At 41.0% G+C, this 20,754-nt stretch overlaps 1 protein-coding gene across 3 annotated transcripts in view; it reads left to right on the forward strand.

Annotated features, from left to right (window-relative positions):
* The window catches only part of PRKAR1B (protein kinase cAMP-dependent type I regulatory subunit beta), a 174,131-nt gene that overhangs the window by 107,414 nt on the left and 45,963 nt on the right, over nt 1–20,754 (forward strand). For all 3 annotated transcript variants that reach the window (XM_038762673.1, XM_038762672.1, XM_038762674.1), the window contains 2 exons: nt 262–308; nt 11,704–11,862. In XM_038762673.1, the coding sequence (XP_038618601.1) occupies nt 262–308; nt 11,704–11,862 (206 nt within the window). The remainder of the gene's footprint in view (nt 1–261; nt 309–11,703; nt 11,863–20,754) is intronic.

Raw genomic sequence — 20,754 nt, forward strand, 5'->3', positions numbered from 1 at the left:
TAGGGAGATCACCCCTTATGATTTCAAACTAGTGCAATCCCGTTGGATTTTTTTTTTCACTTGTCCCCTGTGAATCAAATACTGATGGAGAGGGAAGCATTTATAGGAAACAGCTTTGAAGGAATCATGTGATAAGGTAGGGTATGGGACTTCCCATTCAGGGCTCAGAAAGCACTTGCCAAGTTTGACTTGATGGCATCTTCTCAAGTTTTAGTTTCTCAGTAAACTTTGCACTAGCATATATTCTGTGTTTGGTTCTAGGGGATGAAGGAGATAATTTCTACGTAATTGATCAAGGAGAAGTTGATGTAAGTACCTTTTAAGTCACTTTATGAAATTATACTACTCCGCAAGTGTATTTTTGAGAACTAGGAAATTTGACCTTTTTTATGGTATTTGTTAAGTGCGTACTATGTACCAGGCACTGTACTGAGTTCTGGGGTACATATAAGCCAATTAGATTGGACACAGTGCATGTCCCACATGGGGCTCACAGTCTTTATCCCCTTTTTATAGATGAGGTGACTGAGGCATAGAGAAGTGAAGTGACTTGCCCAGTGTCACATAGACAAGTGACAGAGCCGGCATTAGAACCCAGGTCCTCCTGACTCCCAAGCCTGTGCTCTATATCCACTAGGCCAGGCTGCTTCCTATGTCAACTGTTTTTCTGTTGTTTTAATCTTAACTATTTTGCTGTCACCTAATCGATCCAAATGTCTTTGTAATCTGTCATTTTATTAGAGCTCAGAAAGGAAATTTACAAGGTCAGTTCCCTTATTTTTAAGTGTAATATCATCAGTTTTGCTCCACAGTTCCTTTTCCTTGTCCCCTTTTGCCAACCCCTTCTGGAATAAAATGGAATCCTGAAGAGCTTGTGAGAGCTATCATTAAAATGGTTTCTCTTTGTACAGCTTCACTTTGTGTGTTTTTTTTTTCAAACCGTGGTTACAAAATTCATTTGGTTCTGAGTCAAAAACCAAGCAAGCAATAAATTATACAGGTAGGTTATGCTTAATTTTAAAACACTAAAACAGTATTCCCAGTAAATATTCACCCGACAGCGTTACTGGCAAAGTTTAACACATTGCAAGTGGTTTCAATACCTAGTCTGACTGTTTCTTCACAGTTTCACAATAAATTATGACACAGATCTGACTCCTTTTAAGTTTTGCCTGGATCCTGGACTGCCATCCTGCTTTTGAAAACGCTGGCTTGTCTAGTTGCAGGGCTAGACAGCCTTTGCTTACAAATTACACTGCAATGCAGTCCTCAGATTCATTGTTTTGGGATTTTTTTTTAAAACAAGTCAGATTTTTCGGTTTTCTGAACCTCAGGCACCAGTCATAGCTATTTTAGTGAAAGTTATTTATTTTACCAGTTCGTGTCAAGTCGACCATCTAATTGTAGTATTTCTGGGAACTGAAAAACCTCACACTCTGCCTCTGGCAGCAAGTTACACAGGAAATCCTTATGACTCACTGTTCCTATCAAGCTGGCAAATTGTGCCTATTGAATCCACTCAAGAGAAAACACTTTGCATTAGAAAAAGAAAGCATTTTAAAATGGATCTTTTGCCTTCAGAAAGTGTCAGCTAATCAACCTCAAACCCCTGGAGATCATCGGTAAGCAGAATAATTCTTGTTTTTGCACATGAAGAGCACTGAGGCAGAGCTGGGCATTGAGTTGCCCAAGACTGTAGAGGAATCCAGGGACAGGGCTAGGATGAGAAGTCAAGATGTTTTGGCTTCTTGTCCTTTGCTCACACCATTAGACCATGTATCCCTCTTCTGATGGTATAAGATTTATTTTTAAAAGAGTCTCATAACAACTGTAAACGTGAGTAGGGATAAACAATCAAATGTGTGTTTGTCTTCCATATTTCTCTGTTGACTGCCCACATTCTACTCTGAATTTAGGGGATTCATAAGTTCACAGCCTTGGTTTCTCAAAAGCAGGGCCAATAGCATGTCATTTGAGCTGGTATTGCCTAATGCTCACCCAGGCTTCCATTACCTCTCTCTTCAGAAAGTCTCCAGATTTTAATCAAGTGGCTCCATTATTTAGTTCCTAAAAGAGGTTCTCTAAATGGTTCCATTAAGTATGGTAGTTTTAGGTCAGCATGGTTGACCAGTTCCACGACAGTTCATTCTTTTTAAATCAATCAATTTATTACAATTAATTGTTTGATTAATGGCTGCCTCTACGGTTTCTCCTCTTCTAGTCTCTAAAACCTCCAGAACAGCTCTCTCACATATTATTAACTGTTCAATTCCTTTTTCATTCTGAAAGAATGAAACCCCAGTCATGCAAGGCTTTTTTTTAGGGTCAATGTCTACACCTCACAGTGTATGTAGGCATAACAATAATGCTAATTAAGGTATTTGTTAAGTGCTGACTATGAGCCCATTGTTGGGTAGGGATTGTCTCTATTGGTTGCTGAATTGTACTTTCCAAGTGCTTAGTACAGTGCTTTGCACACAGTAAGCGCTCAATAAATATGATTGAATTAATGCCAAGCACTGTTCTAAGCTCTGGGGTAGATAAAAGGTAATCAGGTTGTCCCAAGTGGGGCTCACAGTCTTAATCCCCATTTTACAGATGAGGTAACTGAAGCACAGAGAAGGTAAGTGACTTGCTCAAGGTCACACAGCAGACAAGTGGAGAAGCAGGGTTTCGAACCCACATCCTCTGACTCCCAAGTCCATGCTCTTGCCACTAGGCCACAAAGAGTGAGCCACTCTAAGCTGTTACAGCTGGGGGTGATTGTCATTCTGCCAGACTTCTTTAAGGCAGCTAGACGTGGTTACCCAAGAGAGTGGAACTTCCATTTGAGTTGATGTTGCACTAAAACCTTGCTACGTGAGAAGCTTGTATGTAGCTTCAAGAAAGTCTTGGTGTTCCCTCATCTTGGCCTTTTGGCAGCATCTAGAACTGTTTCAGTACCCAACGTTTGATGTGGCCATTTCTGACGTTGACACACAAGCAACCTGAAGCTCAGCACCAAGTTTCATTTCTCTCTTTTTCCCCCTCCCCACCCCACCGTCCCCTTTAGCTGCTGAGGTTAGCGAAAGATGCCTAAGTTGAGAAAATGATTCTGCAGTCCCTTCCCTCAGACAACCACCTATTGTCAAGCTCTCTTTTCATACATAGATGTGTAACTGCTCCCTGGCTAGTCTCCAAATATGGGGATTTGTGGAGGTAGTTTCATGAAGGACAAAGTTATTTCACTGTCCAGTAACTGAGGTTCTCCAAATATATTGTCTTGGCAAATGCAGTCATCCTCCCTTTAGCCCTACTTTAATGTAGCTTTTGTACCTGCCTAAAAGTAGTAGGGAGGTGGAGAAGGAAAACTTCCTGTCTCAATCAGTCCATCTTTACTGATGCAATACCAGAGTTACGGAATGAAAGCATCTGATTTTCTGGCCCCTGTCAGGCTTCTTACAATTTCCAGCAATGAGGCCTACAGGGTTCAGGGTAGAACTGAGGGTGTGCCTCTCTGAAGGAAGCATATTTAGAGAACTCTGCTTACTGATGTGGGGTGGACCTAATTTTCAGAATAAATATGGAGGTATAGGTAGATGAATAAGCAGTAAAGTAGGTGTGTGGGTACCTGCCACATTTAAGGAATCAAAGATTCTTTAGATTCTAAGCATGGCATCTGGAATGAAATAAATGAGATCATGGACAAGCACACTTGAGTTATTGGGGTATATATTATAATAATTACTGTTATTGCTACCCATGGACAATATAACATTTCTTCTCCCTGGGCCTTCACAGTCCTTTTTGTTTGTTTCTTTCTGTAAACTTACTTTTTTTAATGTGTGGGCAATGAAATAAAATAACACAGAGACATGTGACCTCGCTTGATGGGAACAGAAAGCCAAGGATCGCCAGACTAGCAGCTTTCATATGCAACGTGTGAGGTTTCAGAGGACTGGCAGGCTATGACTGTAATGATAGCGGTTTTTATTGAGAGGGGAGAGGTGGAGAGAAGAACATTAACTTCTGCTGAATTGTGTTCAGTGAAATACTTACATTCTCCCCTTCCTAACTCCTTCTGGGCTTAGGAGAAATTTAGTCTCTCCCCCTTAATAGATATGTGACGAGAACCCCAACAGACTCCCTCCTCCGTCCCCACTTCAAGGGCATGTTGCTTGGAAGTTGTGTTTATGCAGAAAACTTTTCTCCAACTGGGTGAAAGATGTCCAGAGACACCACTGTTTAGAAGCCAGGTGAATAAATGCCAAAAAATACCCATGTTAAGTTTAAATTACCGTTGAAGTGCCTGCTGAAGTGGATGTGTTGCCAAGAATTATAATCCATTTTTCTAATATAAAAATATCTTTATTTATTTTATTCATGGAACCTAACATTTCTGCTTAAAAGGAGATTTCAGCCACTAATTTTTGTGGACTCCTTTTCCAGTTGGGTTACCCATTTTAGAGACCTAATTCTTTCTTTAATTGTTTGCAGGCATTTGTTATTTATAAAACAAACTACAGCAGGGATGGTGCTTTGCTGGTACAGATACTAAAGATACCATCCCTGCTTTGCTGGTACAGATACTAAAGATCCGTTGAAAAGCCCCAACACTGGCTATCACCAGAATCAAGGATGCATCCTGAAAATTCCACTTATTTCCAATCACTTTTAGATCTCGTGATGCAGGAAGCTAAGTCACAGGGCTCCTAGTTTGGTTCAGTTTCCATCTTGTGAGTTTTGTAGCCTCTCTTTGTGGCAGTCAGGTCCTCTGTTGGCTTTTCTGATGCTAATATTTTCTGAAGTTGACACCATTTCATTTTTCAGTAGCTTTTAAAAAGAAGTAGTGAAGTTGGATAGCTGCACTGGACCAGGGGAATTCTGTCGAGGGAACTCAATCTCTAGATCCTGAAACCCTAAATCCGAGTAGTGTTCAAACCTGGGCAGGGGGAGGGGGAAAGTGTCAGTGCTTTAATAATATAAACATGCCATAGCTAAGATTAGAGTCCCCCAAAGAAATACCGGTTCACTGATCTGATTGCATAATCTTACTACTGCTTCAGGTACCACACACAGTATTGGAGCAGGAATTTAAAAGCAAAGTATTGGCTCCTGCTGTTTCACGTGAACCAAAGTTGAGGAGAAGAAACCAAAGGAAAATATATTATCTGGAAATCCAAGTGGCTCCATTTACCTCAGCACTTAGTACAGTGCCTGGCGCATAGTAAGCACTTCACAGAAAAACTCCCCCAAACTCAATCACTTCCAGCAGAGGAGAAATGAAGCAGCGAGTTGAATCAGATTCATAAAGGACAGACATTTCCTTAGCTTAATGTAAAGAAAAGTCATTGAGCACAAACTTAACAAATCCAAAAATTGGGCACAGCTGCTGCAGTGTCAAGTTGGTAGCTGGAAGTATAATATGTCCCACTTTTCAAGGGTAAATAATGGGATTACTGTTAAATGCTCATATTACATACTGCTCCTGCAGCCACCTTCTCCTGAAAGTGAAACATGTTCTTACCCCAGTGGATATTTGGTGAGAACAGCTTTGATTTTTCTCACCATTAGGCCCTGGGAAGAAAAGAGGAGATGGATCATTAGTTATTTTCTCACCAGCTCAAGAAAAAGGGAAAGAAAGAGGCATCCAGAGAGGGCACTCGGATAATTTTCTAGTTTGCACAATTAGTATTTGTATGGGGAACATAGAAAGAATCCAAGTTTCTGAAGATCAAAGTCATTCAAGACATCCCAGGGGCTACTGATGTGTTTTCCTTTCAGCTGCTTAAAAAAGTTTTCAGTTCCTTAAAAAAGACTTCAGCCTGAAGGTTGCCTGCTCATCTGTCTTAGATGAAAAGTGGAAATAGTTTGATTTTTCTACTGTCGTTGATGAATGTTCAAAACTACTTATGCTGACCCACTCTAGTTTTGGGAAATAATCTTCAGTAATCCCAGAAGTATAAATAACATAATATCTATGACATTTTCCTAAGAAACAGATTCAGAAAGAATGGATGAAACTGGAAAAGATCTATCTTCCCTACACTTTTCCTTTCTTCTGTAAAAAATGACCCATCTTGTAAGGAAGCTTAGTGTAATTGAACTTTGAGCTACAAGATGGAGTGACAGTGCTTAGTGTCCTACAGAATGCACTTTTGTTCCAGGATGGTGATCTAGTGTACTGTTGACTTGGTTCCATTCTGGAGAGTTCAGCACAATGACTTTTCTCTGTGAATACAATAACTTGTTCTTGTATTTGGGTCTTGAAGAGATTGCCTTTGGAGGGACGAGTGGGGTGAGGAGTGGGAGTGGACGGTGGAGAAAAGCACTATCATGGGGAAGAGAGTGCCTGTTTCCCCAGAAAGCCTTCCTATAAGGGACTTGTTTGAGTTAACAATTCTGTATCCTGACTCAGGGCTGAGTGGTCTTAAGATGCAGTGTTTCTAGTATTGTGGTCAATGGTAGGAAGGAGAAACAAAAGTAAAAGGTGGGATGTGGAGGAATAACTTCCAAGCTGAATTTATTAATCAATTAATAAATTATATTTAGTGAGTGTTTTCTGTGTGCAGAGCACTGTACTGAGCGCTTGGGAGACTACAATATAACAGAGTTTGTAGATATGTTCCTTGCCCACATGAGGAAGAAATATTTTCTTTTTGCTAATTCATTCATTCAATCGTATTTATTGAGCACTTACTGTGTGCAGAGCACTATACTAAAGCTTGGGAAGTACAAGTTGGCAACATATAGAGACAGTCCCTACCCAACAGTGGGCTCACAGTCTAGGAGGGGGAGACAGAGAACAAAACAAAACATGTTAACAAAATAAAATAAATAGAATAAATATGTACAAATAAAATAAATGGAGTAATAAATGTATACAAACATATATACATATATACAGGTGCTGTGGGGAGGGGAAGGAGGTAAGGCAGAGGGGATGGGGAGGGGGAGGAGTGGGGGAGGAAGGAGGGGGCAAGTCTGAGCTAATATGCTCAGAATGCTGTATAGTAATGTTAGATTTTCCAATTAAAAGCAAATTCTGTGGCTAACTATTCAACTGGTGATGTATTTCAGCCATTTCCACATTTCATTCACTCAATAGTATTTATCGAGTGTTTACTGTGTGCCCAGCACCAGGAGAGTAAAGTATAACTGAGTTGGTAGACATCTTCCCTGTCTACAATGAGCTTACAGTTTAGAGGGGGATACAGGCATTAATATAAATGAATTATGGATGTACATAAGTTTTCTGGGGCTGAGGGAGGGGTGAATAAAATGTGCAAACTCAAGTACAAGGGTAATTATAATATTATTATTATTATTATTATTATGGTATTTGTTATGGTATGTGGCAAGCACTGTTCTGAGCACTGGGGGTAGATTCAAGAGAAGCAGCAAGGCTTAATGGAAAGAGCATGGAGTTGAGAGAGGACGTGGGTTCTAATCCCAGCTCTGCCGCTTGTCTGCTGTGTGACCTTGGGCAAGCCACTTAACTTCTCTGTGCCTCAGTTACCTCATCTGTAAAATGGGGATTAAGACTGTGAGCACCACTTGGGACAACCTGATTACCTTGCATCTACCCCAATGCATAGAACAGCGCTTAACAAATACCATAATTATTATTATTATTATACAAGGTAATCAGGTTGGACACAGTCCCTGCCCCACATGGGTGTCCCAGTTTTAGTCCTCTTTTTACAGATGAGGTAACTGAGGCACAGAGAAGTTAAGTGACTTGCCCAAGGTCACACAGCAGACAAGTGACGGAGCCAGGACTAGAAACCTTGACCTTCTGAGTCCTAGGCCTGTGCTCTACCCAATACACCATGTTACTTCTCACACAGAAGGAAGATTCTCTTGTTATATAGCAGTGGAATGACTCATCAAGGCATGAAAACTACTTCCCTGAAAACTTGGTGGCATGAAAACCTCCTTACCTGGAGTTGTGGGAGCAGCTGAGAAGCAGCATGGCCTAGTGGAAAGAGCACGGGCATGAAAGTCAGTGGGCCTGGGTTCTAATTCTGGCTCTGCCACTTATCTGCTCTGTGTCCTGGAATGCCCTCCCTCCACACATCCACCAAGCTAGCTCTCTTCCTCCCTAAAAAGCCCTACTGAGAGCTCACCTCCTCCAGGAGGCCTTCCCAGATTGAGCCCCCTCTCCTCTTCCCCATCCCCCCTGCCCTACCTCCTTCCCCTCCCCACAGCACCTGTATATATGTTTGTACAGATTTATTACTCTATTTTACTTGTACATATTTACTCTTCTATTTATTTTGTTAATGATTTGCATCTAGCTTTATTTCTATTTATTCTGATGATGACACCTGTCCACATGCTTTGTTTTGTTGTCTGTCTCCCCCTTCTAGACTGTGAGCCCGTTGTTGCGTAGGGACCGTCTCTATATGTTGCCAACTTGTACTTCCCAAGCGCTTAGTACAGTGCTCTGCACACAGTAAGCACTCAATAAATATGATTTATATATTGAATGAATGAATGAATGATGTTGGCAAGTCACTTAACTTCCTTGTGCCTCAGTTGCCTCATCTATAAAGTGGGGATTCAATGCCTGTTCTCCCTCCTACTTGGCCTGTATGTGAGCCCTATGTGGGACCTGATTATCTTAACAAATGCCACAGTTACTATTATTACTATTAACTTCTTGGCATAGGTAGAGCTACATGGATGATTGCCCACCCTGGAGTAGATCTTGGGGGTGTAGTCTTCATCCTAGGAAATTTAGGGCAGGATGGGCTAAAATATATATGTAGTCTGTTTTGTGTCTTGTTACTGGCTGCGAGGGGAACATCCAGCCCACTTCCCAGTTGCTAAAATTGCCACGATTTCCAAAGTGTTGTCTTAGGCCCTACTTTGTACCTGGCACCTTTTTCTAGCAGTGGCCCTGGCCCCACTTGCTTCTCCTCAGGTGAGCCCAACCTGCCTTCCCGAAGACAACAGTGGGTTCAGTTTGTTCCACTTCTCTTAGGAGACCCAAAGAGGAAAAACAAATGAATCTCTCTCTTTTCTCTCTCCCCCCATCCCCTCCCCATCCCCTCAACTCTAGCATTACCTTTGGTTCAATGTTTTCATGTCTACCTCTAGTCACTTCCTTTCTTCTCTCCAGGACTTTGTCTTTGCTGTCTCCTCTCCAGATTTGTCCCTCTGCCTCTCTCTTTCCTTTTTCCTCAATGCCTGTTCTAAATGTCTAAGTGTCTGTGAGTCCCATTGTGGGGCAGAGACTGTATCCGATCTGATTATCTTATATCTGACCCAGAGCTCAGGACTGTGCTTGGCACATAGTAAGTGCTTAACTAGTATTATTATCATCATTATTATTATTATTTTTCTCTCAAGTGCCTAGTACAGTCCTCGACACACAGTAAGCGTTCAGTGAATAGCCATGATGGACTGACCGAGCTATGGGAGGATCGTGTCGGAAAATGTAGAATTTTCATATTAATTGTATATAGGGGAAGTTCATTGGTCACATCCAGCCCAAGTGCTATATAGATTTTACTTAAGTTTCATCTAAGAGGGAATCAGAGAGGGTTTCAGGGTTTCTAACTCAGAGTTTCAACCTGAAAAGCTGGAAGGTAGAAGAAAATGGATGTAGTCATGCAGGAAGAAGTGGGCAAAAGGGCAAAAGAAAGGTTTTAAAGCACTGGTCCCGCTTGATATAACTCTGTACCAGTGTTGCTGTGGTGTGATCACTTAGGCGTTCAGGCCCCCGGCCACACAGAGGTTTGGGTACTGAGATGGAGAGAAGATTTGCGTGGGTGTAGCAGTGGCACTCTGAATGGAAAATTCAGGGGTTGAGGTGGTAATTTTGTGACATAAATTTAAAATAAAATGACAGGCATTTTCAAGTGCAGTTGGTCATTTCTTTTTCCTGAAAGGTGAAAAATCAGGGTGGGATAAAGTGAGGTTTGCAACTGTACATTCTTACTTTGGGCTAAGCCAGTAATTTAATTCTCCTCTTCTATAAAAGATCCCATCCAGTCATTCCGTCCTGCTGTTCTTGAGAAATGCAGAAGTCTCCTTGTTTCCAGGTAGCTAACCTTTGGAGTATATTCTTTTGAACATGAAGACACTTTCTTCATTCTTCATTGCTTACATTGCTGCTCACCCTGAAATGTCACTTGGTCTCCTCAGAATCTATCTTCTTCTGGCTTCCCGCCAATCATTTGGAAGTACTGATTTAGCATTGATTTGTCTTGACCATGTAACTAGATGGGTTCCTCTCTTGCTCCCTGATGAGCACACTGGATGAACGGGAATTGATTAGCGTTGAAGCAGGAAATAAATAACCCAAGCCAGGAGGAAGGTGAATAGTTTTCAGTCCTATGAAGTATACTGAAAATATCCTATGAAGAAACAAGCTCCTCAAGATATGGTGTAGCTCATAAATTGCCTTTTATCTTTTTTACTGTCCTAGTTCTTTTGTAGGGTCAGGTACTATATTCCTTTCAGCAAGCCAGTTTTGTTCATGTGTTCATTCAGTTACCAACTAGAGAAGTATTTTTCAAAGTGCCCTGCATGTTAAGCTTCGGAGATCATTCTTCATTGATTTCAATTGTAACTGCTTCCCTAATAGTTTGGAATACATTCTATTCCAGTTGGAATATATTCTCTTTTGGCTGCTATTCTCTAAGCTCATTGACACATTGATAGAAGAAAGAATTTATTGTGTCAATGTATAGTAATCGAAGCTGCGTAAAAGCTGCATAATAAACAATTTGTACTATTCTTCGATTGACTCTGAATGTGCCTAGTCAATGCATAGTAGGAATACTGTGCAAAAAAACACATCAACCCACATAGGTTGAAAGAGAATCTTGTCCAAAGGAATCTTTGGTCAGATACAGCTTAACAATAGTAGCAGAGTCAGAGTGATTCCATTCATACTGTGCCCCCAGGCCCAAAAAGCTGATAGGTTGTTCTTGGGGATGAGAGGCCATCGATCCCCCTATTTTCCAAAGTGAAAATCCAGCTCTGGGCCCACCTGAGTTTGTCCAAGTTTTGTCAGCTCCAGAAGATTCCACTGAGCGGAGCAGATGAGAGTGGAAAGAGCCATTCACGAGGGTGGAGGAGGAACAAGGCCGTGGCTGTAGGAAACAAGGAGGGAGGAGAGCTGCCAGTGAAAAAGAAATGGAAATTCTCTGTAGTTCACTCTTGAGCTTAAAGGAGTCACCTGAAGAAACAAATTGGGAACCTCTGCATTAGGCCAGACCGTTTGGGATTCATTGAGTGGAGTGGAAGATTTTAAGAAATCACTGTAGAAGTCAAAACATTTTGTTTTTCAGTTCACAGCTATGTTGTTTGCCTACTAACCTCATTAGATTTTTTCAGCCAATCTCCCTCCTTTTGACTTTGACTATGCTAATGAAAGGGTAAAGTTGTGACAGTTCTGCTTACTGGCTGTGTTAGGATTGAAGGCCTAAGAAGAGAAGCTTCAAGCCAACAAACCGCAGGAGCTGAAAAATTCAGAGAGTAAATACAGTCATTGTGCTGAAGCAAGAGGACTTGAAATTCTAGCCACAAAGCAGGTTGTCACTCTTTTGGGATTGAGTGAGGAAATGGTTTAACTGTTCTTTTCACCCCTTCCAGCCTGGAACATTGGAAATGCAATTATTAATGGGAGCATTAGGTTAACCGAAAGTAAGAGTGGACAACAAAGATGGAAATTTTTCTTAACAAATTTTCCCTTATTGTTTTATTCAGGTGTATGTGAATGGAGAATGGGTCACCAGCATTGGAGAAGGAGGCAGTTTTGGGGAACTTGCCCTCATCTATGGCACTCCAAGGGCTGCTACGGTCAAGGCCAAGACAGATCTCAAACTTTGGGGAATTGACAGGGACAGCTACAGGAGGATTTTAATGGTGAGTGATACATTTTGTGCTGTGTGTGTATGTGACTTATTTTTCTATTCTCTGTTGGGTATTATCCTCATTATTTCTGATGAAACAGTGGAGGCAACAAGAAACTACTGAACCGTCCATTTAAAATGTCATAATTGCAGTATCTACAAACCATCCCTCCCTCTCTGGTTCAGTCTTGTAGAGTTTCCAGTACTCTACCAGTCTTGACTGTGGGAGCGAGAGTCAAGAAAAGATATACACATTCCATTCCTAGCTTGGCCAGTGACTGGCCAGTGAAAGACAGCCTGGTACAAATCAGAACTCCCCTATGGAGGGCAGAGACTCAAGTTTACTGCTCGGAAGAAGGCAATGGTAAACCACTTCGGTATTTTTGCCAAGAAAATCAATGGATACACTACCAGAACGATTGCAGGTGGAGGTAGGGCATTCTGGGAGAGATATGTCCATGGAGTCGCTATGGGTCAGAGACGACTTGACAGCATAAAATGAGTCTTCCATTTGCAACCAAGATAAAATATAACAAAATATTATTTTAAAATTGCATTAAGGGTTTGATTTAAAAGCTCGTCAAAGCATAGTAATAATGATAATGGTGATAATTGTGGTATTTAAGTGCTTACTATGTGTCAAACTCTGTACTAAGTGCTGTGGTAGATACAAGATAGGTCATACATGAGGCTCACAGTTTAAGTAGGAGGGAAGACAGTATTAATTAATTCATGCATTCAATCATATTTATTGAGCGTTTATTGTGTGCAGAGCACTGTGTTAAGCGCTTGGAAAGTACAGGGAACTGAGGCACAGAGAAGTGAGGTGACCTGCCCAGGGTCACACTGCAGTGTTGGAGTTGGGATTTGAACCCAGGTCTTCTGATTCCCAGGCCTGTTCTCTTGCCATTAGGCCATGCTGCTTCTCTAAAGTTGGATGTAAGTTATGCATAACCCTTAATGCCAAGAAGACTTGTTTATAATCAATCAATTATATTTATTGAATGATTACCATGTGCAGATCCCTGTATTAATCACCCCAGAGAGTGCAGTACACCTGGAAGGCACAATCTCTGCCCTCAAGGAGCTTACAGTCTAATGAGAACGATCTAGTGATACATTGGAATTGTGATAGAGAAGCAGCGTGGCTCAGTGGAAAGAGCACGGGCTTTGGAGTCAGAGGTCATGGGTTCAAATCCCAGCTCTGCCAATTGTCAGCTGTGTGACTTTGGGCAAGTCACTTAACTTCTCTGTGCCTCAGTTACCTCATCTGTAAAATGGGGATTAAGACTGTGAGCCCCCTGTGGGACAACCTGATCATCTTGTAACCTCCCCAGCGCTTAGAACAGTACTTTGCACATAGTTAGCGCTTAATAAATGCCATTATTATTATTATTATACCTAACATCATAATTAGGACTGAGGGTCTTCTTGAACATAGGGTTCAGCCAGACTGCAGGTCAAAAAGTCTACTCAGAAGCAAGGCCAGGTGATTCAAGTGGCAGCTGCAAACCACACATGGGATTGATATTACTATCCTGACAGTTGGTCCAGTGGAAGAGCATAGCTCTGGGAAGCAGGAGACCTAGCTTCTTGTCCTAGCTCAGTAAGGAAGTGAATGCCCTCGGGGACTATGCTATCAGTAATCATGATTTCTGGCTGAAGAACCTGAGAATCAGAAGACCCCGGGTTCCAATCCCTGCTCTGCCACTAGTCTGCTGTGTCATCTTGGGTAAGTCACTTAACTTCAGTGGGCCTCCGTTACCTCATCTGTAAAATGGGGATTAAGACTGTGAACCCCACGTGACACATGGACTGTGTCCAACCTGATTTGCTTGTATCTACCCCAGCGTGCCCAGCACATAGTCTGTGCTTAGCAAATACTATAAAAAAAAAAACACACCAAAGACAAAAAAGCACCTAGGGCCCTCAGTGAGGCGGCAGGCCCAAGAGGACTCATGAAACATAATGGCTAAGCACTTAGTACAGTGCTCTGCACACGTTAAGCGCTCAATAAATACAATTGAATGAATGAATAATATAGGCAGCAGACACCGCAGAGGCTATCCAGAGAGCTGTCTGAGAGATTTCTGTGCTTTGTTACAGCATTGGCATTATGTTGTGGTAACTTTGCCATATGTGGGTCATGTAGGTTAAAAACCTTTTCATTCCCTTCACAATGTGCTGCTCCCCTGTCCACCCCTCTTTCATGACACCTTGTGTCCTAATCACAGTCGTATTTATTGAGCCACTTACCATGTGCAGAGCACTGTACTAAGCGCTCGGGAGAGTGCAAACAGGGTTGATAGACACGTACCCTGCCCACCACAGTCTAGAAGCGGAGACAGTCTAGTCGAGAGGCCCTAACAGGAATATGATGGGTAGGGGTGAGAGCGTGCAAATGGAGCTGTGCAGTCCATAGTCACAGTGGTCAATTAATTAATTCATTTAATCATATTTATTAAGCACTTACTATGTACAGAGCACTGTACTAAGTGCTTGGGAGAGTGCAGTGCAACAATAAATACACACATTCCCTGCCCACGGTGAGCTTATAGTCTAGAGTGGGGGGGGAGACAGACAGCAGTGGTGGCTAGAACATGGGGCTGGGAGTCAGAAGGTCATGGGTTCTAATCCCAGCTCTGCCACTGTCTGCTGTGTGACCTTGGGCAAGTCATTTAACTTCTCTGTGCCTCATTTACCTCATCTGTAAAATGGGGATTGAGACTGTGGGAAAAGGGACTGTGTCCAAGCCGATCCAGTCGGCTTGGATTTCTTCATATCCACCCAATGCTTAATACAGTGCCTGGCTCATAGTAAGCGCTTACAAATACCATAATTATTATTACTGTTATTATCAATACAGATATCTTCGGGCAGGTCTTCTAGTCGCAGGACTGAGGCTCCTCCATTGTGTTTTTAATGGGAGATTCCATCCATCATATGTATTTAGCATTTTTTATGCTAATCGGATTTTTATCATCATCATCATCAATCATATTTATTGAGCGCTTACTGTGTGCAGAGCACTGTACTAAGCGCTTGGGAAGTACAAGTTGGCAACATATAGAGACAGTCCCTACCCAGCAGTGGGCTCACAGTCTAAAAGGGGGAGACAGAGAACAAAACCAAGCATACTAACAAAATAAAATAAATAGAATAGATATGTACAAGTAAAATAAATGAATAAATAAATAGAGTAATAAATATGTACAAACATATATACATATATACAGGTGCATTTTTATCTTTTTGGTCACGCCCGAACTTCTCCTAACTACAGGTCCATCAGGTCAGTAAAGCAGCCGTCCGCTACTTGACATTCTGTAATGTCGTTCAGCCATCCCTATACTAGGCAGTGCTTTTCTTAAGCTTATTATCCATCATCCGTAATGCAAACAAAGCACTAGGGCCAAAGAGTGGCCCCAGCCCTTGGCTCCACCCATTTCTTGGAAATCGGGAATAAGTCTCCCTATTCAGGAACCCCTTTGACAGCACGATCCTTCCCATCTGTTCTTTGAAAGTTCACTGTACCCAGAAAATAATACTTTCCATGAGCATTAAATCCTCTTCTCAGAAAAACAATACTTGACATGCATCCTGCAAATCCTTGAGGTTTTATGATTCCTTTGACTTGGACTATCAGGCACATGCTGCAAAAACACAAAAGTATGTCAGAAGAGAAAGATAATTACCCACAATATTTTTTTTTCCTAGTGAAAAATATACCTGAACTCCCAAGTTGGTCTCAGGTCACAGAAACGTGGGGAAGTGGGATGTAGGCCATAAAATGAACAGGTGCTGGGATTTGTGTTTCACAAAAGTACGTATTATTGAATATGTTGAAGTCCAGTTAAGACCTCTGAAGATTACAGTATAAAGGGGGTTAAAATTCTCTTTTGGTATGTCGTGGTTAGGTTTCTCCCAACCTGACCCAAAACAGTTACCTTATGTTCCAGTTCCAAGTTGACCCAGGATTTATGGTGAGTCCCTTGAAGGGTTCAGAATGGCAAAGTAATGAATCCATCCATTTACATTTGGCCATACATCTGCTTCTTAGGCATTTGTTTCCTGATTCACTACATTGACTTTAACTTTTTAATCTCCCCCCCCATCCCTTTTCCCTTTAAATGACATCCTATAGTCTCACTTGCCCACTTTTGTTTTGATTTGATTTGTTTTGATCATTTGTTTCTATGTTCTTTAGCCTTTGAATGCTTCAAATTTGTCTTGGTTCGTCTCCCTCTTTAGATTTAAACCCCTCAAGAACAGGAACTCAAGGGTCTAGTACAGTGCTCTGGTTGCACTCAGTACTCAATATAATAGTGGTGATGATAGTGATAATGTTGAAGAAGTAGATACCCAGCTTGAGAAGATGTTAGCAGGTGAACTGAGAAATAAATATGGAGAGAGAATGTGAGAGAGAAATGGAGTTAGAAGCAGATACACCGAGTAACAGAGAGCTAAAGACTCGGAGAGGAAAAGGCAGAGATGCCAACAGACTGAGGAAAGGTAAAAAGAGGAAAAAACCTCCATTTTGGTCTTTTTCCAGCCTTTTCTATTGGGCTCTGCCCCCTCTTCTAGGACTTGTTTCTGGGGAATGGCAGAGAGAAGGTGAGAGGGAGGGAAGTGGCTCAACTGCCGGTATTTGATGGCAATTGCTTAGACTGATATTTTAGGAAAAACCTTTGGTTTTAAGGGCTTCATTTGAGCCAAAAAATCTGTCTTGGCTCTAGAGTCATGTAGTACACTGGGACTCCCTGTTTAATGCTCTTAATGTGTTCCATGAAAATACACTGTTAAGTGAAAGAGCTCTAAATGAAGTAGAGGTTCCTAGATAAAATAATGGAAGTATTTTCCATAGGAAATAACATTAACACATTCCCAAGTTAAAAAAAAATGACTAAAGCAACGATGAAAAAACACTAATATAGTGACATGTTCAAATAGTGATATAAATATGTACCAATAGTAAAAAATTTTGAATTCTATTTTATGTGATCATAAAAAAATAATTTTCAAAATACTATCTTTCACAACCTAGTCAGCAAAAAGCATCTTGTGCTAATAAACTAAAGATCTATCATTAATCTAATGCCAAAAAGAAAACAAACAGCTTTTGAAATGGGCTTTTAATTTCTCTCTTCAGTCAGTTAAAATACTTCAAAGGAAGGGGAGGCAAGTGGGAAGGAAGGTAAGGGTTTGAGCCAAAGTCAACTTTGCACACACTGCAAAACCAGAGCATTATTGTGAAGTGGAAGAGCTCTCCAAAGAAAACCAGTACTAAAATTCAAGCGTGCTATTGTGAAAGAGCTCTCCATGAAGTGCATTATTGGAGGATCCCTTTGGCACAATTTTGATTTTAGCATTTACCCAAAGGTGATAGCTAGCATTATGGAGCTTCCAAACTGGTCAGACACAATCACTCCCCCAAGTTAAGGCCAAAAGCAATGAGTCAGATAAAGTGTTCTTCAAAAGCTGATCACTTGAAGAATATCTACGCTGCTAGAAGTTATTTCTCTAAAGATGAACATAATTTGAAGGATTCCTCTTGGTCCTTGAAGAAGGATGATAACTAGATAACTTGAATACTGTTGGCTTCTAGTCAATTACTGCTCACCATTGACCTTCTTATTGCACTTAGGGATATTTGATAAAGTCAATGCCTAAGATGAGACCAGTAACAAAAACTAAAGTTTATCTCTGGCTCTCATAAGCTCACAGTTTTTTAAACTTCTTTGGGGATGGTGATTAAAGTCGGAAGGTAGAAATTTCATGGACATTTGAGTGCATCTGAAGCCTATATTTTGCTCACAGATAAATTGTCCAAGATTTTAAAAATTTAATGTCGTGTGAAGGTGGTCAGTTTGTGACTCTTGAGTCAGAGGTGGCTCTCTTGAAGTCATTTGAGAACACACACTTTGTGATTCACTCCTGGATGACTTGGTTCCCAAATCAAAACCATCTTGAAACTGTTTCCGCCTCCATTCATCATAATACATCATCATAAACTGTGAAAGATAGTAGCAATAGAGAGACTGTAATTTTGCCAGTGGAAACCAGGGGGAAAGTGGGTGCCAGAGAAAGTGAGTCAGTTGTGACCAATGCCAACCACCCCTACCATGAGTGCTTTCTTTCTTCTTCCCCCAGTCATTTGTTTTTTAGGCTTTTGAACTTCTGAAAGTGAATGTCTGCATATCCAAAAGTCAGAAGGTTTGTCCACACAGGGATAGTGTTAATAGAGTGAGTAGAATTCATTCCCCAATAATGCAGTTCTTCCTTGAAATTAAAATCTATCAGTTTAGAGGCAGAGAGAGGAAAAACACAGTACCTCACCTCCATTTTTTCACCTTTAAGGCATAAACTCTAATCACTCAATCAGTAGCATTCATTGGATATCTAGTAGTGGGCTCAGAGCACTGTACTAAATGCTTGGGAGTACTTTCATCATGCATCATGCTTCCCAGAAGGACTTTTACTCTAGCGGGTGAGACAGACTCTGGAGACAGATACTTAAATAAAATACCAATAAGAAGAAGTAATAGACTATATGAGCTATGTACATAAGTGCTTGGTGGGGGGTTATAATTACTTAAGGGCTTAGGTGGTGCAGAAGGGTGAAATGGGGAAAATATGGCCTTGTTTTGGGCAGGGAATATGTCTGCCAACTCTGTTGTATTGTACTCTCCAAAGCGCTTAGTACAGTGCTCTGCACACAGTAAGCACTCAATAAATACAATTGATTGATTAGAGATTGATTGGGAAGAGATGTGATTTCAGAAGAGTTTTGGAGGTGGAGAGATCTGTGGTCTGTTGGATGTTAAGATGGAGAGAGATCTAGGCACGGGGATGACGTGAGCAAGAAGTCAACTGAGGGATAGATGAGGACAAGGCAGAGTGAGTAGGTTAACGTGAGAAGAGTGAAGGGTATGAGCTTGGAGTAAAAAGTAGTTCAGTAGGTGGGAAAAGCTGAGAACGCATCAATATTCACCATTCTTTCTCTTTCGTCCTGTGAGTTTCTTAGTTTGGGCTTTTATGTGGCCGGAAGCATGCTTCCAGGACTATTTGAAAACTACAGAGGGTCTCTTTTTCCTTCTTTTAATTTAGAAACTTTCTTTCTTTAATATAGAACTCTTTTTTGCTAAGAATTCTTGTGGATATGATTGGAAAACCAGTTGGGCTTCTAGAAAAAAGAAGTAATTTCATCTGTACAACAGGAAAACAGAATTGCACAGTTGAGATTGCTTAGCAATCTTTGGCCATATCCAGGCTATTTGGGAGGGACTTCATAGGTGTTCAGGTGAACTCCAGTTTCAGGGAAGAACAAACAGTCATTTTCAGACAAGATATCCTTGATCTTGGAGTAAATTGGAGAGAAGAGCCAAAGATTTATGAATGGCAAAAGCATGCTGGGTCTCCTGGAGGCAGTGCAACTCGCTTCTACAAAATCAGGCTTTGGAAATTTAGCTTTCATGAATGTCTGCCTCAAGTCTTCACTGTTTGCAGACACTCTCTTCCAAATAAACTTTGGTGGAGTCAGGAGTTGCACAGAAATCATATGACTCAACTATGCTCTTCCTCTCTCTGCAGTAGAATACAAGTAATGATTCTTCCATGTAATGATTATGAGAATCTTGAAGGAAAAGGACTTTGAAAAGTGAAAACTCAGGTCATGCTACCTTATCCTCCCTGTGGGGGAAAAGAATAAAGCCAAGATGCTGTGAGCTTGAATATATCAACAAAACAGTTTCTAAGCTGTGCAGTCCACTAATGGGAGTGGATTGGAATGGAGAAGACATGTTTAGGGGTAAAATAGACTTGCAGCAATTCTGCTATAGCTTTTTTCAACTATGTTCTCTTAAGTCTAGATTTTCTGCCACCCAGTTTTCAGCCCAGTCCAACTTTCTCAGCTTCTGCCGAGTCAGAAATGTGGACTTGGCAGTCAGGATTTGAGGAAGGTTTTTCTCATTCCAGTGCTCGAGAGTGCATAGTTCCTGCCTGTAGGCTCACATTTCATTTCCCTTTCTAGTTTTCAGTTTGGTGTCCAGATTTGGCCACAGATGATCCAGAGCAAACTTGGTTGACACAATATAAAATAATAGCTTTCTTCCAGTTTGAAAATGCATGTCAGTCGCATGCTCATTTCATTTCATTTTAAACATCTTGCTCTGGAGCCTAGAAATCTAAGTGTGTGTGTGGCATTCATTCAACTTTGCATTTTAAAAGCCCTAAGTGAAGGTATAATTATATGGCCTCTGAAGGAAATATTTCTTAGGATTAGAATTGCATGATATCTCTACCTTCCACAGCAAATTAGTTTTAAGGCAGATCATTTTTAACATACTTTAAAAAATGATATATAGTACTAGTGGCACTTCTAGGAGTGTTACAGTTAATTGGTCTGTCTGTGTTTCTGTTATGAATGGTCTATTTTCAAGCGTTTATTTAGCCGATCATAAAATCTTGTTTTGAGATATTACTTGGCATGTCAAGCTTTTATTAAACCTTCTGGAGCTCCAGATGATGTGGACAGCTCAGGAAGGAGCCTTGCTTTATTAAAACATGTTACACATAAACTCCCAGCCTGAAGTGTGGTACCACCATAAGTGGAAGATATTACAAGAGATTAACCCCCAGATTTTTATTGAGTGAAGTCATCCCATTGCCTCCAGTTTCACCCTGAAAGTTGGAGAATATGGACTTTTCTAGATATGTTTTGGCAGTATCCAGTGGGAGGTAAAATTTGAGGAAATGAGACTTTCTTCAGTGACTTCAGAGCTTGTCTCTTTAGCACAGGTACCAAATTTTAATTTTGAGTCCCAGAATAGAAAGTGGATATTGGATATAAGAGGGATGAGAACTAGGAGGAGACAGGTTTCAAAGAGTTAATAGGCCAGAAAGCCCT

The sequence above is a fragment of the Tachyglossus aculeatus genome, chromosome 21, assembly GCF_015852505.1.
Source record: "Tachyglossus aculeatus isolate mTacAcu1 chromosome 21, mTacAcu1.pri, whole genome shotgun sequence".
Taxonomy (NCBI): domain Eukaryota; kingdom Metazoa; phylum Chordata; class Mammalia; order Monotremata; family Tachyglossidae; genus Tachyglossus; species Tachyglossus aculeatus.